The 21,770-nt window shown below is 37.0% G+C and overlaps 1 protein-coding gene across 1 annotated transcript; it reads left to right on the top strand.

The window, feature by feature from the left end:
* Window positions 1-981: 981 nt before the first annotated feature.
* Window positions 982-3,511, top strand: LOC128528666 (zinc finger protein OZF-like). Its single transcript, XM_053501681.1, has one exon. The coding sequence runs from the start codon at window positions 1,085-1,087 to the stop codon at window positions 2,255-2,257; it is 1,173 nt and encodes a 390-aa protein (XP_053357656.1). The 5' UTR covers window positions 982-1,084; the 3' UTR covers window positions 2,258-3,511.
* Window positions 3,512-21,770: the final 18,259 nt, after the last annotated feature.

A 21,770-nucleotide genomic window follows, 5' to 3' on the forward strand; every position in this document is an offset into this window, starting at 1 on the left:
AATAAATATTTTTTTTATATTATGTTTGTGATAAAACTTCGATTCTTTTCCATACCTATGTCTCCTGCTATTTCTTCATGAACTGACTTGTGTTGCCTACAACGAAATTTAATTTAATCAAGGCGTAATCGGACATCATCTTAAACCCCTCAGCGCACCACTACACACACATTATTTTATCCTTCCAGTCCAGTGACTGTCGCAGGCATATAGCCCTGAAACATCAGATCCTCCACCATGTTTGTCTGTGACAATAGTTAATCATTCTATAATATCGGAATTAATCAGATTCCATCATCTTGTTCCAAGACTAATCTGTTTGTTTGTTTCACATGCTGTTTTATATACTCCAGACATACTTGTGTCTAGAAGTAAGCAATGACTCTCTGTATGCTTTTCTCCCTCTGTTTTTTCTTATTAATTACTTATGGAAATTACATGGAAAGATAGGTGAGAAATGTTATTACACAATGCCAAAGAAAGTTATACTAAACCTGCCATTCTAAATAAAACCATGCAACAAATGAATAACCCGACATAAGCTCAAAACTGTATTCTCACTATATTTGAAGCAGTTATAACTTTTAAAAGTTGAAAGTTTGATTAGTTATAAAAAATGAGAAACATTATAAAGCAAATAAATTGAGATTCAAAGTTAAGACTTTAACATTTTAAGAATATATCTGTGTCTCTATTATGTTTATTTATTAAATAACTGACCCAAATCACCCAATTCTTTATACAGAAAACAAGGGTTAATGTCTCAATATATACAATTTATCATTTGAGTTTTGATATTAGCCTAGTACTCAGGTAATGTAATTATATGAGGTCCGACTCAATGTATTTATGACAAGTACAACCGGCTATCTATCCGAGCTGATCAATTTAATTCCAATGACTTAATATAAACAGATAAACTGATTTCATGTATGCAGATGTAATGTTCCTTTTGTTTACTGCTCTGTTACAGACTGAAATGTCATCATCTGGTTCTCTTCACGCTAAAAAAACATTGGAGATGAAGTACTTCAGAAATGGACAAGAATAAAATTCACTGCTCACTGGAGGGGGAAGTTTTGCTATGCAGAATAACATTCAAGATCACCAGCACATTCACATTAAAAAAAAAACATATTGCTGTTCACTATGTGGGAAGAGTTTTACCCGCCCAAATAATCTCAGACAACACAAACGGACTCACACAGGAGAGAAACCATATAACTGTTCACTATGTGGGAAGAGTTTTTCCCACCTAAATAATCTTAAAAAACACAAACGGATTCACACAGGAGAGAAACCTTATTACTGTTCACAATGTGGAAAAAGTTTTGCCCTACAGCAAACTCTTACAGAACACCAACGGATTCACACAGGAGAGAAACCGTATTACTGTTCACAATGTGGGAAGAGTTTTGCCCAACAGAGTAATCTCAGACAACACAAACGGATTCACACAGGTGAGAAACCATATTACTGTTCACATTGTGGGAAGAGTTTTGCCCAGATGAGTTCTTACACAGAACACAAACGGATTCACACAGGAGTGAAACCATATTGCTGTTCACAATGTGAGAAGAGTTTTGCCCGCCGAAATAATCTTAAACAACACAAACGGATTCACTCAGGAGAAAAACCATATTACTGTTCACAGTGTGGAAAGAGTTTTGCCCAGAAGCATACTCTTACAGAACACCAACGGATTCACACAGGGGAGAAACCGTATTACTGTTCACAATGTGGGAAGAGTTTTTCCCGACAGAGTAATCTCAGACAACACAAACGGATTCACACAGGGGAGAAACCATATTACTGTTCACATTGTGGGAAGAGTTTTACCCAGAAGTGTACTCTCACAGAACACAAACGGATTCACACAGGAGTGAAACCATATTACTGTTCACAGTGTGAGAAGAGTTTTGCCCACCGGAGTACACTTACAAAACACAAACAAATTCACACAGGAGAGAAACCATATTACTGTTCACAATGTGGGAAGAGTTTTACCCAGAAGTGTACTCTCACAGAACACAAACGGATTCACACAGGAGAAAAACCATATCAATGCTCAGAGTGTAAGAAAAGTTTTACGGATAGTTCTTCTCTCAGAAAACATAAACACATTCACAAGAAAGAGCGGCATTTCTGCTCACACTGTGGGAAGAGCTACAAACTCAAAAGTAGCTTAAAAAATCATGAGGTCCTTCACAAAGGAAAATACCATATTACTCTTCGCAGTATGGAAAGGGCTGTATAGAACACCCACTAATTCATACAGATGAAAAGCCTCATGAGAGTTTTAAAGTGAGCATTAATCTCTAACTAAATTGTCATTCACACAGGAGAGAAGCTGTATTTCTGCTCACCATCTGTTAGATTTGCTCTAAGTAGTCAACTTAAATGCCATCAGCTCAAACACAAATGGGATTATACATGCTATTACACTGCTTAAAGACTAGCTCAAGGTTTTACAGTGCATGTGATCTCAGAAATCATTGGTATGTTTACAAATGAGGAACAGTATTCTGCTTCTCACCTTACTGGAACTGATGCGCAGTAATCACACATGGCAGAGGCACAACATAACTGAATTATGGGGTCTTATTTGATTAGCTATTCTAATTGCATTTCATGTGGTTTATGTGGTTTTGGATAACATGTTCACTAATAGTTAAGAGTTGTTAAAAAATAGCTTATTTTGATAGATATATTTTCAGCCATTAATCATTGATAAAATACAGATTTTTGAATGTATGCCTAGTTTGAGATAGGGACACAGGAGACATGATAAGCCTTGTTTGTCTACACAACTATAAGATGCTGGTTAATATAACAGCTCGCAGGAGAAATTGATCCAAGTGCTTTACTTATTACAATATTTTGCAAGAAGTTGTGTGTGCACAACAGGTACATAAACATTACCAACATAACCTTCTAGTGATTTATTAATGTGACTTTTTGTTGTATTATTGTTCTTGTTCCTGTAATATTATATTGGGCTTATGACTGAAGTCTGAATTACATCATGCTCATGTTGAATGTATCTACGTAATTTATTACCGTTCCATGTTACCAAGACGAGGTTGAGTTCTTTTCTTCTCAGGGTTAGTTCTTGTTGATAAATCACCATGCAATGTATTTTGTATATTGGGAGAAAGCCAAAAATGTTCTATTTACTCACTCACTCATATTGCTCACACAGTCTATACCGCTTTATCCTGTATTCAGGGTCACATAAGGAACCTTTCCCAGGAGACTTAGGTCATGAGGTGGCGTACGCCCTGGACAGGGTGCCAAGCCATCACAGGACACACACACACTATGGGAAATTTTGGAACGGTAATTAGCCTAATCTGCAGGTCCTTGGACTGTGGGTGGAAAACTGGGTACCCGGACGAAACCCACGGAGCACAGAGAGAACATGCAAACTTGATGCACGCAGAAATGGGAATCAAGTCTGGTCAGGAATTGAACCTGGACCCTGGAGATGCAAGGCGACATTGCTAACCACTGAAATAAATGAAATGAATTTTATTTAAAATAAAATAATCTGTCTTGCAAATCCTAAATGGCATCCTATTTAATTCACGTTTATTTTTTCATATTCCTATTTCCCTTTGCCTTTGTTTGCTTTTGCTAAAACCCTTAAAACTCAATCGGCACTGATCCATGCCGGCAGTCAGACATGTCATGTAGAACCAAAGTTTTTATTACTTTTTAAAAGCATACATTTTCAGCTACTGGAAGACAGGAATAATGTCACAAAAATGTCAAACTCACCAAATGCTCTTATGATTATAAATCACGGGCATAGAATAAAAAATTAAAAAAACAGGTGATCATGTTGTATGTACTGTATCTTTGCTACATTGCCTATGTGGCCCATTTTAAAGTTTTTGCCAAGTCATTGCTGTATAGTTGGGGAAAATAAAATAAAATCCAAATGCAGGAGATGGAGCAAAAATACCCCCATTCCATTGAGCCGAATTAGCTATCGACCTCTCCCAACGTCTCCCAATTTACAATTGTCTCTTGTGGCTTTGTGGTCTCTACCAGGGGTACGTTTCCCGTACAACAATGTAGCTCTTCGCTTAACCACCGTTGTACGATGCAACGTTGAAGAAAATAACTAACTAGTCACGATTGTTTCCCAACACCATAGTACCTGTGTCGCACTTCCATCGTTAAAACCATGTTGGTTTAATCTGTCGTTCTTCTTCTTCTTCGATACAATGGCGGAGTAGTGCCATAGGCACATATCGCCCCCTACTGTAAAGTGTTTTTTCTCTCTCTTCGGCTCGCATTCAATGCGCTTTCGCAGTGATGTTACGTAGAAGTGGTGTAATAATGTCCCGAACGCAACATTCATTATTTGTACAATAAAACATATATAGGCATACACAGTTTAAATGTGCTCTTTTCGAATAACAAAGTCTATAACTTTAAGTTATATTTCATTTGAACTCATTTTTATTTGGTATTGATACATAAGTACAATTAAAATAAAAAGAAATTATGCGTTTTGAAAATGGTGGGATTGTGTTGTGAACACCTGTTACCTATTTTGCTCAAGATCATTTGCTATATAAGTCCCTTTACATAAAGCCATGTTTTAATGAGAGTTGATGTGAAAAAAATGACACGGAAACCACAATTTACTACAAAAGAGCTTGCAGTTCTTTTGGAGGAGGTGGAAAACAAAAATTAAAAAACAGTTACAAATTCTGAAAAAAAAAATACATGGAATGAAATCGCACAAAAAATTTATGCTTCTGGAAATGGGTATGAGAGAAGCCCAGAGGAAGTCAGAAACAAGTGGAGGGACTTTGCAAGTGTGACCAAACAAGCAAGTCCAGTGGTGGCCTGAAACTGAACCCCTCCAAAAGCTGCTATGTAATAGTTACTGCAACTCAAATTTCCCGCTTTTTGATGAGGAAGAGGGGGTCTTTCTGGTGCTGCTGTGAATGTGGAAGATGACACTTCTGATGAGGATATATATATCATAATTTTTTTTTTTTAACCTATGGATAGTCCATATTCTACTTCTGAGAGCACAACAAAGATACTCACTTAAAAACTCAATTTTTCTTCGCACAAACCAAACAAAGGCGGTGTTCCAACCGGCATAAATAATGCTTTCGTAGGGCACTTCGAAGGGAGAATAATTGCGATGGTACCGCTGTTATAGCGTTTCAAAGTAAAATTGTAATCAAAATAACCGAAAAATTTGCACAAAAGCATTAAGTTGTCCAAATCGCTCAAAGTGGTTGGGCTTAGGGTCGTTAACTGTGAGTAGAACATACCCAGCCGCGGCAAGGAACTATGCTTCTAACCACAGGTCGAAGGCTGTAGTTCCAACGACGTAAGTTTGCGACGCTGTTTGCGAATGTTCGTTTGAACTATGGTTTCGAGAAACACAGAATTGTTGAACTATGTTGACGATGGAACTTGCGACCATAGTTGGCTAACGATGCTTTTGGAAAACGCACCCCAGTTCGGTAGAGAGCCAGTAGCTATACATGTGGCTATACCAGTACACAGAAATGCACATTACAAGAAATAGCAATGCAACTTTTTCAGCTAATAAAGCTCAGCATTTAGATTTTTTTGTGTGATTAAACAAGATCGGGCAGTATTCATGGAACTCCAAAGTGTTCAAAATTAAATAAGTAAATAGGACATGATGAAATAAATAACTCCTATGAATAAAAAAGGTACAGATATGTAATATGAGAATGATATTGTAAAATACTGGAACACATTTAAAAAAATATATATTATTGTGAAATATATTGCATTCAATATAAATTTACTTATTATTATGAAATTATATTTAAATGTCATTGTTTTTCTCAATAACAGAGATTATTGCAGAGGCATTTTTTTTTATTTCCAGGGCAAGGTAAACATGTAAAATACAAGTACAGACAGGCTTGAAAATCATTATTATTCATTAAATAATTATGCATGTATTAATTATCAACTTATGTACATTTTTGTCTAGCTGTATATGTCATTAAAATAAAAATAAAAACTAATACATATAAATTTAGTTCTAATGCAGTGACAGATAAAATTCATGTTGTTTCCTATTACATGAGAATATGCGCTTTGGTGTAAAACCCTACAAGGAATACTGCAGAAACCAACCCAAGAAAAGAGATAAAACTAAAAATAGTTTCAATCATCAACTACTTAACCATTATCACATTATCACATTCTCTAGCAGTCCCAGTTTCCTCTAGCAGAGCAAAAAGCATTGCAACTAAAAAAATGACATAAAGCCTAATGAGAACATGGAAAACAGGTAAAAGAAATGTTGTTCTTTGTGGTGAATTTACAAGCCCAATTACAATCCATGTTTGAGGTATATTTAAATTATTATTTTAAATTATTATAATAATATTTATTTCAAATTCACTTTACTGATTTTTACAATACCATTTTTTTGTAAATATTTAAGTTGATCTTATATAATTTTTGTTATCCAAGTAATCTTCATCTGATGAAGCACCAATAACATCTTATGTAATGGATTAATATATTGACACATTTGTCTGTGTGTGCGCAAGAATTTCCGAATATGTTTGCTTTGTTTTTTACGGAATAACGCAGTTATTTCTCAGTTGTCATTGGCTGCATTTTTCCTTAAAAAAAATGTGATGTACTAGTGTACTATTTAATCCTCCTAAAATCTTGTTCAATTTAATAAAATATTTGTGTGAAAAAAGTGAAAAAAAACTACATTTGTATAAATCTTACAGAATTAAACAAAATCTAATCTTCTTAGATATCTCATTGTTTGCTTCCTCTACCCTAATGGAGGAACAATCCATCTAATCACAGAATACTTTGCATATCATTCATTCACAATATAGTTCTAGATGTTGAGCTACCACACCCCAGACTCAGATGATTTGGTGGTAATAGTTGGCTAGTGACTGTGAAATGTTTTATTGTTGGACGATCATCTGACTTTGTCCTGAGGTGTACTTAAAGGAGACACTCTGATCTGCAGGTTGATAGGTAGTTGATACACTTATTCAGAAGTCTGCTGTGAACCTACTAGAATTTAAAGACGCCCACTTCAACTTTGTAAGTTTACCATTCTGATAAGTTTATGCCTTCTTATTTAATTTCACTTATTTAAATGCTAGTTTAATTTAAATGCTAATACAAAAAAAATCTTCCTAGTTGTGTTTGACTAATGGCACTTAGTTATTAACCTAGTTAACCCAGTGTAAGTACCTATCCAGTGATGTAAACTTTAAAGCACTTTTTGTAAGTCGCTCTGGATAAGAGTGTCTGCCAAATGCCTGAACGTAAATGTAAATGTAAGTTTGTATTAAAGGATCTTCAGTATGAGCTATTGGTAAATAAAATTTCAAATGCTTGTTAGGTATCAGATTCTGTAATCCACTGCAACAATAACATGATCATATCTATTCACAAAAAAAGGAATCCTGCTTAGAAATGGATTTGGGTCATGATACATGATCTGCACGAATGTTCTCTACCCCGAAAGAAGGAATTTATTGCAGGTATATTCCTAAGTTAATATCTAGCATTTGAATCAGTTTTAGGTACAAACCAGAATATAGAAAGGTTGCAGTTACACACAGTATGTGGACAAACCTGGTTAGTCGAGTACATACTGTCACCAAGTTCAAAGAAAGGGAATAACCACTTTAAAAAATGGATTTATTCAGAGAGATGCATGTCAATGCAATGCAATTAAAATCTTAATTTCTGCAGAAAACTTTATTAGACCTATATGTAACATGTAACAGTTAAATATATCAGCATGAAAAATAATTACTATAGCTCAGTAAATTAGACTGACTAATTCAGTTGTGTCTCTGTCATTTTATTTATTTCACCTGTGTGACTGAGATGATGACTTTTTTACTTTTTGATTAATTAAATTATTTCTAGACTGTAACCATCTTCCCCCATTGTGAATGTGCTGGTGTGTTTTGACAGTATTCAGTCGTGTATAATATTTTCCTTAATCTGAGCAATATGGCTATCTGTGTGACTGTCCTGATGTGTTTTATCACTAACTCTGTGTGCATCAAACTTTTGCCATACCTTAAACACTGACATTTCTTGTTTGAATGAGTAGCTGTATTTTAAGATGACACTTTCAAGTAAAACCTTTTCTTTCCACACTGTGAGCAGTAATATAGCCTCTCTCCTGTATGACTGCACAGGTGGTTTTTTAACATAGTTTGCTGCTTGCTCACGCACCGTTAGGAGCGGCATAACACGAGGAGGACAGCTCTATCCACTCCTTTCGCTTGTGTGGGCTAAAAGACGCCCTTGATTGAACCATCGATCTCCGGATGATAGGGCAAGCACTTTATTATTGCGCCACTCGGAGGCCCCTAGTTTGTGCTTTTTGAAAGGGTTTTGGCATGTGAACCTTTTACAAAAAGTAATGCCATTAAGTTAGCTTTTTTTAAACATTTACTCGAAAAAATAAATTTTTAATCAATAATTTGATCTTTACTTTGATCTTAGCATTACTTTTATAAGTGTCTGCAGAACTGTTAGGAGAGGTGGAGGTGTAGCTGCTTTATTTAAAGATGTCTATCAATGCTATTTTTAACATCAAGCATTTCTGCAGGCTCTGTTGATTTCCTTGATTCCTTTAACTTACAAGTTAAGAATGTTATTAATGATCTTTCTCTGGCAAACATCTGAAAGACAGGCAGAAAGAAATCACTGTGGAGAAAATCAACAGCAGTTCAGAGGATGAAAAGACAATGCAGAAAAGCTGAGCGGTTGTGACGGAAGACGAAACTTCATAAATTCAGTATAGTATCTATAAAGACGGCCTTTATGGTTACAATGTGGAACTAGCCACATGTCAGGCTCGGTAGAAGGTGTGGTGGATCCAAGTGGAGATGGTGAGAGACGATCCCGGGTAGAGATGACGTGGTGTTTATGAATGCTTGTGGATGACTGAGTCGGCCGAGTGGTGATTTCGATACCAGGCGTGGGTTAAGCTCAGCGCTGCGTTGTGAGCAGGAGAAGCCTCGCTGGAATGTAGAAGCACGGAGTGCTGGCACGAGTGCGCCAAAGCGAGGAATGGTGTGTAGTTATGCTGAGATGAAGCTTCATGAAGCTCTGATGCCTTTCAGTCAGTTGGTTCTCAAAAGGGTTAATTTTTCGAGGCTTCATTTTTACGCAAATCCCCCTACTGGTTAAAGCATGCAAGATGAGCAGATGTGTTCGTAGTCATTTACCAGTACTGTATGTGATGCTCTCAAAGCCATCTTGCCCTGGTTGGCCATAATTTCATGTCATTAAACTATAGAATCTTCTATTGTGAGCCCATTTAAACCATGTTGGAGGTATGTTGTTTTCTCCTCCTATTAACATGCTTGTGTTTTTTGTAACTAGTGTTTATACTGTAAGATTTCTGTGCCTGTTACATTTTGATTAATGTTCCATGGCAGTAGTACACATACCAAAGTGACCCTCCTCCATTACATTAATATTTATTAATAATTTCTGTTATATGAGAGAGAGGGGAGGACAGTTAGGTTTTCCAACTAGTGCAATGTTACTAAGAAGATGAAATAATAAGATATTGTAGGTGCTTTCTTAATGTGGGTCTGGCAGGATGTGATTAACTCTTCGAACTGAGGCAGTGTTACTGAAAAGAGGAAGAAAGAAAAGGGCAGTGCATGTGCAACTAGTGGTTGTTGGGTGCGACCCTTTATTAATTTTTATGTAAGAACAATACTACCCACGAATTGTGCAGAGATTCAAAATAAATAAATAGATAAAACACAGCAAAAAACCTATAATAAAGAAAATATACATCAGGAATAACATTCAGAGCACATAATAATAATAATAATAATAATAATAATAAACAGGGCTTGGGCTTTATCTGTCGATAAATGGCGTCAAGATTCGAATCATTTCCTGAACCGCCAATCGCAGGAAGTCTTCAAGCGTCATTCGTGACTTTTGTCGCTGTAAGCAATACAAGCCTCGAAACGCGCTTCACCAAAAAGTTCCTGGATTCTCGACATACGGTTCCAAGCATTGGCACAGAACATCTCATCAGTAGCAGTGTGTATGTACTGCTGTATTGGGTCATATCAGTAAAACAAATAAACAAAGGAAAGAACATCAAGACAAACAACATATAAAACAATAAAGACAATATTTTTAAAAGAATGACAATAAAACTGAACAGGTAAAATCAGTACCTACTGAAATAAAATCAGTAGCAGCATTAGCTTACGCTACTAAACTAGTTACTTATTTCAATTATTATTGTAGTCAATATTAATTCAAAATAATGCTGAGAAACGTTATTTTGAATTAATATTGACTTCTATAATAATTACTAGCACGAGTTAATGCTGCTACTGATTTTATTCCAGCTTACCTGTTCAGTTTGATTGCCATCCTTTTTACTCGGCTCCGGTAGATCAGGGGAGAGGTGTTGGTCATCATCAGCCATCCTTTTCATCAGCCTGGTTCATCACTGACCCTGCTGCACTCGCAGCTTACACTGATGAGATGGCTATATCTTACACTGCATCACGATGATACTCCCTGCGAAATGTTCATGATATCTCACAAATAAAAAGGCCAATTTGTATTTAACTCATAAAGTGTTTAGATGAAATTCCACCCATACAAGTGTGACAAATATGCCAAGATAAAAAATCAGGAAGGGGCAAATACTTTTTTTTATACCACTGCAAATGTTGCCAGATTGCTCCACTGAGATGAAACTGTGGCAGGTGGAGATATAGCACTTTCAAAATCATACCTACTTTACACTGGTATAAATAACTTTGAATGTTGAATGCTTTTTAACACACTTGTGCTTCAATAAAAGACAATGCAAAGAATATTTTCTAACAGCCTGTAAATGATAGATTTTGGCAGTAGTGTCTTGCATCTTTTGAAATGAATAAATTAATAAACAAAAAATCACAATACTGCCAAAATGTCTCATTTTGCTGTCAACTCTCTACAAGCCTCCTGGGTCTCTGTGAGACTGGTGCTACTGGAAACTTATGGCGTCATAGTATGGCGTTATATTTCTGCCACAATTCCGAACTGGAATGTCCATGCACCAAATCCAGTACACATGTTCCAGGACCTTGAGCTCTGGATCTTCCAGGTTACTTATTTCTGTGTCGAGGTCATGAGTCTGTCATATGTGAATTGTTCCTCCCAGTGATTTTTTTTTTTTCACCTGTCTAAGCACACTTCACAAAGTTGAGCGCACTGAGCAACGCTAATTCACCTGTCTAAGCATTAGAGCGGCAGGTAAAACATGCAATAACTTCAAAGGTGGAAACACTTAATGCTGCTGTTTGAGTGCTCCAATGGAGAAAGCAGAACAAAGCTGCTTAGTATACCAGCCTAACACATTATACACCAGCCTGAGCCTAAAATATCACCATTTCACCTGTTTAAGCTAAGACCTCTTGAGGCTGTGTCAATAGGACACAGAAGCTCAAAGACCCTCTGCCAGCTGGGCACTGATCAATTCAATTCAATGTTATTTGTAAGGTACTTTTTAAATTGGTCATTGTCCCAAAGCAGTCTTACAGAATCAAAAGAAAAAACTGGAAATGTGTATGAAATGTGAAAAATGTGTATGATTTGAAATGACCAAATTGTTCCTGATGAGCAAGCCAAGGTCGACAGTGGCAAGAAAAACTTCCTGAGATGGCAGTAGGAAGAAACCTTGAGAGGAACCAGACTTAACTTTGTGGTAAAGTGGAACTGTCCCCAGTCACCACACGCATCCCAAGGAGACCACATGGGCTTCCATGCACCGAGGTCTCCAACCAGAAGCGGGGCACCAGGATTCAGAAAGGTCCAGAGGGCATAGGGGGTTCGGATCATTTGCAGTTCAGGAGTGGCATGTACAGCTTGACAGAAAAAGACAAGGAGGGAGAGAATAGAAGAGAAGACACGGAGAGATAACTGTTGTACGTTTACATAATGTATACGGTAAATGTATATTTAGTACAGAATGCAAGCAGGGACTCCGGCAGGACTAACTATGACAGCATAACTAAAAGGGAGAGCCAAAAGGAAATATAGAAATGAGGGCTCCCTGGGATGTAAAGCAACCAGTCACTCCACCGTCAACAACACCGGTTCATCATAATACTCTACATCCATTAGGCCCCAAATATGATCCTCTACCTAAGCCAAATCTATTCACAAAAAATGTTTGGCTGAGACTGAGACTGTGTCTGAGTTCTGAACATTAACTGAAGGCTATTCTATAACTTTGAAACTTTTTAAAAAGCTGTAGTTTTCATTATATGCGGTACTGACAAGCATCCTTTGATTGAAGTAGGTGTTGCAGATCATAAAACACTAGCAGATCACTCTGTACTGTACTGCAGTGCGAGACCGCACTTAAAGCTTTATATGTCAAAAGAATTATTTTAAAATCAATGCAAGATTTCACTAGATATGCAGTAAAATAAGATGCAGTGTGAATAAGATATAGGTTATGTAATCACATCTTCTGGTTCTAGTGAAAGCTCTCACTGCTGCATTTTGAACTAACTAAGGCTTGTTTGTGCACCTAGTCAAACAACAAGACAATAAAGCATTAAAATAGTCCAACCTAGAGGTGATAAAAGTAGGCTCTGTTTATTTTGTGTTTTCAAGAAAGGTCTTCCCGTGTCTGTCATAAGCACTCTCATACCTTGTCTATTTTACTGACACCCTCTAAACATTTCGTGGTGCGGCTCTCCAGTAACTCTTAATTCATTTGAACACGGTAAAGGTGTTAATGTTTCGTACATTCCTTTATTCGTCCTTTCTGTTTGTGCTTAGGTTTCACTGTTTTCCATATACATAAAATGTATGGACAACAATGTTCCAGAAGTGATATTAAATAAGGAAAATACACAATTTTGTTTCAATACAGTTTTATTAAATATAGAATATAGCAGAAAATACATGAAAAATGGTCACTGGAATAGCTGGAATGTGATTGTAAATTTATGACTGAAATGAAGCTGTTCATCAGCGTGCATGAACCCGTGGCTCGTACTTTCACTTTACAAAAGGCAGCGTTTTTATAAGGCTGATAAACGCATGCGATTTATCGATAAAAAGCAGACATATTCCACCAAAAGTCATCGCCTCTCGCAATAATGCAGATCAAACATAATACACCTGTCCATATATAAAAAGGAATATTTAAGCATATACGCAAAATGTATTCCACTTAAACATTACAGATTAAAACAAGAAGACGTAGTAGACGTGTAGACGTGCTGAGCTTCAGTTCATTGTGATGCGGACAAAAGATTTTGCGAATCCGACAATCAGCGAAACCGGTTTGATAACTTCCCACCTTCACACTTGTATTAGGCTAACTATATTAAAGATTATTTACTTTTGTATTCTTTGTTGTACTTTGTCTTTTTGCACACACGCGCAGGCATCTTTAAATTAGAACAGAAAATAATAGTAGGGTGGTAGGCACGTTATTTTTCATATAACTTAAATGGCTGAATGAAGGTAAATATACACAATGAATTAATAATTGTGTTTGCTTTACATTTAAGCACTCATGTGTAAATAGCTTTTTCATTTTATATTCTACACTCTTACAGTATATAGTATATACTATACTCTTGAGCAGTAGAGGACTGGCCATCTGGTGCACCATGAAAATTTAATACACAGCAAAAATATGTTATATTATGACTTGAACAAATCGGCTCGCATCAAAGCGCGATGGTGTGTTGGAAAAGCCAGCGTTTATCTAGCGAGTATCCTATATATTTGTGTTTCTTGTATTTCTGGTGTATTACAAAGTGAAGACCTGTTGTTTAGTTGTTCCCTGCACGGTGTATCTGCACTGAGAGATTGTGTGTGTGTGCACAGAGAGTTTGTGTTTGTCCGCGCGCGCGACTCATACTGTAAGTGTGTATGCACGGAGAGTTTGTGTGTGTTGTCACGTTACCTTCTTCTTCAAACATGCTTTTGTCACGTTACCTTCTTCTTCAAACATAAGAATCATTTAATACCTTTAGCACACCACTGACATGTACAGATTGTTTAATGTGGTTGCAAGAAAAATACATACCGTGTTCTTTTTTACGAGCCGGGTGTTCACAATTTTTTTTGTGCTTTAAGGGGACTTGTTCTATTTTTCAGAATGCTGTACAGACAGTAAAGAGTTACTGTAGGATACAAGTACAACAAAATCTGAATGTCAAATAAAGTCAGTGGAAAAAATTGGTAACTGAAAAACTTTAATATATTATTAAAAGGCTATCTTACCCTTTGTTTTTTGCCCGCACAAATAGCAATATTCTTCGTGGAATAAAACGTCTTTGCCTTTATGTCTGTTGCTACTAATATCTGTAGGAACTGCAAATGCCTACAGTTGTTTCGTTGAATTTCTTTCATAGCTTAGGACTCTCCCTTCCCCCAAAACACACACACACACACACACACACACACACACATATATATATATATATATATATATATATATATATATATATATATAAGTGTGTGTGTGTGTTTGTGTTTTACTGTTTTTTATTTATTGTACTTTACGATAATTCTTATTTATAGTAATCCACTGTAATGTCAAGTTTTCCCGTTAAATACTGAAATCTGTATTTACATTAATTTACTGTAATTTTATTAACTACAGTAATGACCTGGCAACTGCAGTTGCCTATAAAGTACTGTAAAAATATTTGGAGTAATTTTCTGTAAAAATACAGCAATTTAAAATAGCATAATCTCTCATTTGTATGACCTATACAAAACAAAGAACACATTGTACTTTTTAGTATTTTAATATAAAATGGACAAAACATAACAAAGATAAAGATCGACACCAAGCCAGGAAACACTGGAAAATAAGAAACATTTTCTGCACATCGTATTGCAAACAGCCTTAACAGCAATAAGGCAGATTCTCTTTCCATTATTTATATCTGACTCACTATTCAGCCAAATGTTCTGACAATAATTCACCATTGAAAAATTTTCAATCTGAACATGGCTAAAATAAAAACTAAGCAAATATCATATACTGAATTCAACATCCTGAGTTATATTACTGCATATAAGGTCATAGAGAGGTAGTGCAATTGTGCGTGTGTGTGTGTGTGTGTGTGTGTGTTTGTTTGTTTGTGTGTGTGTGTGTAAGTAAGTGACTGTGTAATCTTTTGTCCTGGTTTGTATGTAATGGTAATGTGTGTGAGAGTGAGTGAATTGCAGTCAGTTGTTCTGAGTAAGCAACTCAGCACTGAGACATTTTATCCGAACATGGCTAATCTAAATATATACGATTTATTGGCATATAATAATCAACAAGAACAGGAACTTGAAGATGCATTTTTACTTTCACAAAGGAGTTATCTAAAATATTCACGTGTAATTTTGTATATGAATGACAGTTTGTATAAGACTTTGTAAGTGTGAGTTTGTTTGTGAGAAAGAGTGAGAATATGTGTGTAGGTGTGTGTATGTGCGTGTCAGAGTGTATGTGTGTTTGTTCCACGAAATTATCTAAAAGTTGTACACCTGCGTGTAATGCTTGTGTCTGAATTTTGTGCATGTGTAATGTTTGTGTATGCGTTTATGAATGTGTGTATTACATTTGTTGGTTTGAGTGTGTAAATTTGTGTTTGTGTATGTAATTTTTGTGTACTTCAGTGTGTAAATGCATGTATGTCTAATGTGAAAGAAAGTGCGTGTACTCGTGTAAGGGAAACAGAGAAGTGCATACACTTACACACACAGCCAATCAAAGTTCATTAACCTCCTTAGGAGACTGCAGACATTTGCATTCATGGCCTGCTTCTTCTTCGGTACCATCTGTCTACTGGTTTTACTCAGAGCCTTTCTGACATTGGTCTTGGAGCCAGTGTTTGATTGATCCCCACTAACATCTGCAAAATCAAGGGTAAACCTTTGAACACCACAACCCTTAGTTGGTGGTTGTGGTTTACCCTGCCATTTAGACAATTCTAACCATTTGTCTACGATCTCGAGGATTTGGGCGTTGCTCCATAGCTATTGCTGCTTCGATTCCTGTTGCACTACTCATCTGATCTGAAGAGTTACAATGATGCAGAAACATAAACATTTTAATGCTTCAAATATAAGCATTTTATGTTTGACCAACAACATAAACGAATGGGGTTATTTATTTAATAAACATATTACTATTATTATTATCAGAGGTGCAGGACTTTAGGTACTTAGGGTCAACGGTCCAGAACAACGGAGAGTGTGGAAAGGAGGTGAAGAGGCGGGTACAGGCAGGTTGGAATGGGTGGAGAAAAGTTTCAGGTGTGCTGTGCGATAAAAGAGTATTAGCGAGAATGAAAGGAAAGGTGTACAGGACAGTGGTGAGACCAGCGATGCTCTACGGCTTAGAGACAGTGGCACTGAAGAAAAGACAGGAGGCAGAGCTAGAGGTAGCAGAGCTGAAGATGTTGAGGTTCTCCTTGGAAGTGACAAGGAGTTTATCAGAGGGACAACCCATGTTAGATGTTTTGGAGATAAAGTCAGAGAGGCCAGATTGAGGTGGTTTGGACATGTTCAGAGGAGAGATGGTGAATATATCGATAGAAGGATGCTGAGGTTGGAACTGCCAGGCAGGAGGTCTAGAGGAAGACCAAAGAGGAGATTTTTGGATGCAGTGAGAGAGGACATGAAGTTAGTTGGTGTGAGAGAAGGGGATGCAGAGGATAGGGTTAGATGGAGGCAGATGATTCGCTGTGGCGACCCCTGAAAGGGAACAGCCGAATGACAAACAAGAAGAAGATTACTATTATTATTATTATTACCAATACAAATATTTGGAGACAAAGTTTTTCAAATTAATTAATACACTTCAAACAATACTAGAAACATTCAGATACAGTACATTACCCTCAGTGCTCCATGCTTGCAGCAGTACGACACTGTGTAGGCCTGAGGTGATCTTGCAGATCCTCTTCTTTAACCAAACTCACTAGACTTATGCTCTATTCCTATACTGGCCAGTTTCTCCAGAATGGATGATAAGATTTGTTTTGGCAAATTTGGTAGTGCTGTAAGGATTGCCTCAGTGATCTCTTCTACATTCATTGGTATTGCACTATAAAGCAGGGAATGAGAGATGAAGAATTATTACTGATAAATCATTCATCATGTACTTTACTAAAGGATAGTAATCAAGAAGGTTGTCATGCCTAACACACATGAAAAAAGAGTCTTGCTCTAATTCTTTCAATTTATACCTAGAGCAGGTAGATGGTCAGCCTGGAATCTTTTTACAACAAAATATACCTCGCAATCACAATGAATCAAAATGAGCTTGACTCATAATGAGCTTTATCTCTCATACCAATGATGACATAAGTTTCCTTTTTGTACCTAGTGCTCTTCATAGTTACATCATTTGCAACAATTGTTCTGTTGGATGCAAAGTCACATCTGGAAACTGCCTCTTTAATCTTGTTGTTATAGTCACAACAGTGAAATTCGTTTCCATTGTTCATCTGAATCAGGGAATGAAATATGCTGCCAGCACCCAGGCCTGGACTGACCATAGGGCATACAGGGCAATTCCCGCCGGGCAGACGCACATTTTTGGGCTGGGGCTGTCAGTCATAATTTTATATTTTTAAAAAAGTTTATTAGGCCAATTTATTTATTACCGCAATTGTAGAGTATCTGAGACATGAATCGCGGCCCATTGGTTGACTGTTTTAAAGGACATTGAGCTAGTCCAATAAAATCTCAGGGCTCGCCCTGCCTTCCTCCTGGCCAGCCCTCATCTCCCCTCTATTTAGAGTTCGCCCAGAGTTTAAGATGAGTCTGTCTATAACAATGGAGAAACCAGAAAAGAGCAAGGGGGTGCAGAGAAGCTGCGGGAGAAAAGACGCAAAAGCCTACAAGTGGAAGCAGCAAAATATGCGAAAATCACAGAAATGTTTGCCACCACCACACGTTCAATTGCAACTGCTGGTGTAGGGCCATCAACATCTAGCAACAGTGCAGAGGCAGTCCAGAGTGCTCAGGCTGCCAGAGCGGCACAAGGGAGTGTACAGCAGAGTAACGTCAACGTTAGTTACACAGATGAAGAAGAAGTAGCTATTAAAATTGATTCTGAGGAGGTGGAGGTGGTATTATTTGGAGGAGGAGGTAGTATTTGCGAGCGTTCCACAAGACGAGCAAATTTTTTTAAATACATTTTGCCTCGATAAACGAGCATATCTTGATTTAATATTATGTATTATGTGGCACACATGCGATTCTTGTTTTGACACAGAGAGTATCGTGATCACAAGCAAATGAGTGAATTCATTTCCTATAATAAGCCACTCGTTATAAAACTGCAGAAATTGTACTTGAGACTATGTTTTAAACAAAGGATTGTTACACCAAATATTGCTTGTGTTTTATTAAATGCTGTTTACTGCTTTTTATATATTTTTTAAAGTATAGAATTTTTTTCTGAGGACATCCTTGCTATAAAGCAGTTATTTGCACATGTATATTTAACTAAATACACAATGCAAGACTGATGTCTTTTTAATGACAAAAAATAAGAAAAATATTAATAATATTATTATTAATAATAATCATCATCATCATAAATAATAGGTATAGGATTTTTTTTTTTTTTACATTTATGCATAATGGCCAGACAAAATGACAAAATGACAAACATTTAAGACTGTAAATGTAAGGATGGCGAATGTATACATTTAATAGAGATTATGTTATAAATATTTTATTATTTTACATTAATGGATTTGAATTCTTCTGAATCACTCACTGAACGGATCCATGTTGCACGAGTCGCATGAGTCACTTGAGTCAGTAGGAATTTTGACTGCGTTTTCCTGTGGTATTCCACTAGAGGCTGCTCACCAAATGAATTCACTCACTCATCGTTTATACCACTTTATCCTGTATTCAGGGTTGCGGAGGCCTGGAGCCTATCCCAGGAGGCTTAGGGAATGAGGTGGGGTACACCATGAACAGGGTGCCAATCCATTGCAGGGCACACACATACACACACTCACACACTATTGCCAATTTGGGAACGCCAATTAGCTCAATCTGCAGGTCTTTGGAGTGAAGCTGTGGAGAACACCCACCAATCACAGGGAGAACATGCAAATTCCATGCACATTGGGACAGGAATCGAGACTGGCTGGGAATTGAACCTGGTCCCTGGAGATGCAAGGCGACAGTGCTAACCACTGCACCACCATGCCGCCACCAAGTGAATTATTAATGACAAATGCACTTAGAAATAAGTTTAGACAACAACAAATATAACAAAATCACTTTGGCCCGTAGGCTAATCCGCAGGCTAATATGAATATGTTAAACGGGAGCAGCCGAAAATTCTACAAAAAGTTAAATAAAAACTATTACCTTTCATTTTAAACAAATGTGCAAAACCTTTTAAAATAAAGAAAAGATAATGTATCACAAATATGGTATGGGAAATTCCCGTAAAGACCTTTTGTATGTTAATCACTAGCTGAAAGAGGTGCTGTCCTTCTTATCATAGCCGGGTGGGGGGATTAGCCATGGTGTGCCTTTGTCTCTTCAGCTTGAGGGTTTGAAGGAGAAGCAAACTGCACACACTGCTCTTCTAAAAGAGGTTATCCAGCGTCTTGATGCATTTGAGCGCAAGTTTGATGAGAGAAGACCGCAGGAAAAGTCAAGCCATGTGCATAAAAGTGCTACAGTAAGAGGGCGCATAACGTGGGCATTGCGGTAGATTGACCTTTATGTTACCTGACAGTACAGTAGTAAATTATACCTTGCCAAGTTAGCCTAAGCATTTGGCTACACATCTACTTTTTGTTACTTAAATTGTTGTAGGTGTCCAGCTTATTTAACAGTTTGTCACGTCCAAGTTAAAAAATGTTGTTAAAAAATTTATGTATAAATGCGTTTTTAATTCAACGTTACAGGAAGCTGTAATGAGCCTCCATAATTCAGAAAACAACCCACATACATATGATCCACAAACTGGGTAAGAATAATATTTCTTTACATGCTATGTATGGGGTTTTACATAATCATTTTAAATGTCATTAATGATACAACTCTCTTTCCACACAGAATAAGTTTACTTCATAATTAGGCAGTGATGACATACCTGCTGGATGAATTAAAGATGACTTTTGCAGATGCACTTTTTTGAGTGTATATAGGGTAATCAGAAATTCTTATTGTATTTATTTTCATGTCCCTTTCTTTTTGTCCCTCTACCAATTTGAATTGTTCCTGTCATCCATCTGATTTTTTTTTTAATACAGCATGTTACAGGACTTACTATGAGACAGTTCAGAGAAATACTCTTTGTCTCGGCCAGGAAGTCTTAGCTAAGAGACTCCATTAAAGCAGGGGCTACAAACAAAGACAAAGATAAGTAAGTGTACAAATTCATCTACAGTATGTATTAAGTTCGGTATGTCTCTGGGTGTTTTTAGGGGTTAACGTATGGTGTGTTTTGCAGTTGCTGGAGTCCAGGTGTACGGTCGTTTAAAGAGATGCAAAGAGAAAACTGTGGCAGACTGCAATGCTGGAACTGATGTCCGATGAGGAGGATGCCATTGTGTGTCATGCCGTCACAGACCGAGCTAGAAGGACATTTATTTTGGACATCTAACAAGCACTGGTGCATGTTTGTTTTAGTATTGCTAAATTTATTTAATTAATTTTGCATATTCATATTTTTCCCCTTATTCTTACTGAGCTTTGTATATTTTTTTAGTGTTTGGTTTAATTTTAATACATTCTGAATCAATTCTATTGTCATTTTATAAAGGATGTGGAGGGTGTATAGTACTGTGGGGGTGTATGTACATACCTGCCCAAAAACAAATCAAGTCACTTAGTTATGAGGGCTTGGGTTGGGCTAAATAAAGAGTAGTGGCTGGGTAATGTCCCAATAGATGTCAGGGTTTTGAAAGTGTGTGTGTGTGTGTGTTTTAACCACCAATCAATGTTAAGATAAAAAAAAAAAACAATAGGGAAGAGCACAGTTGTGCAAAGCTGTAAAATGCAAATGGAGCTTGAGGTGTGAATGTCCCCTGACAAAATCCTTGAGTGAATTATTTGCCTTGGCAACAAATGGCTGTACCCTGGAAGGATTCCTCAGCAACATACATCCGAATTGGTATTAATCCGGACGTACCTCAGTGGTATTTGTAGATACAGAATACGTTTTTCCATGCAGTGTCAGAGATATATAATTGTTTTTATTTGTATGTGTTAAAACAGGTGTAAGGTATTAAAATATTGTACAGCATTGTAATCTAATAAGACGATTCCTGTGCCCTGAGAACAGCCCCCTCACCCCCTGTGCTTTCTGATGCCTCATGTGGTAACACTTTCTATATCCTGTATCCAGACGAATATACATCCAAATGGCTCCTGTCCGCTATAACCCCTTTGTTTAATCAGGAGAATGCGAATGTTTTTCCTCCCTCCTGTCTGTCTTTGGGTCTCTCTATGACTGACATGTTAATGACTGGTTCTCTTGATATTTGGGACACAGCACAGCTTTAAATGTGCTCTCTCTGCTAAAAATAAACAGAGATCTTCCGTTTGTGTGTTTGTCCCTCCCGGTTGATCTGGCCCTGACCCATAAGTGTACCAAGGTTCGGCGGACACAACAAGAAATAACTCTTTTTCTCTTAGCTTAAAACTTACCTCGGACACACTTTTTCTTCTCTTAAACCTAACAACAGGCTATCAGGTAT

The sequence above is a fragment of the Clarias gariepinus genome, chromosome 8 (genome assembly GCF_024256425.1).
Source record: "Clarias gariepinus isolate MV-2021 ecotype Netherlands chromosome 8, CGAR_prim_01v2, whole genome shotgun sequence".
NCBI classification, from domain to species: domain Eukaryota; kingdom Metazoa; phylum Chordata; class Actinopteri; order Siluriformes; family Clariidae; genus Clarias; species Clarias gariepinus.

Bases quoted from the DNA above. Each gene is read 5' to 3' on its own strand.
- LOC128528666 (XM_053501681.1), top strand. From the start codon at position 1,085: ATGCAGAATAACATTCAAGATCACCAGCACATTCACATTAAAAAAAAA.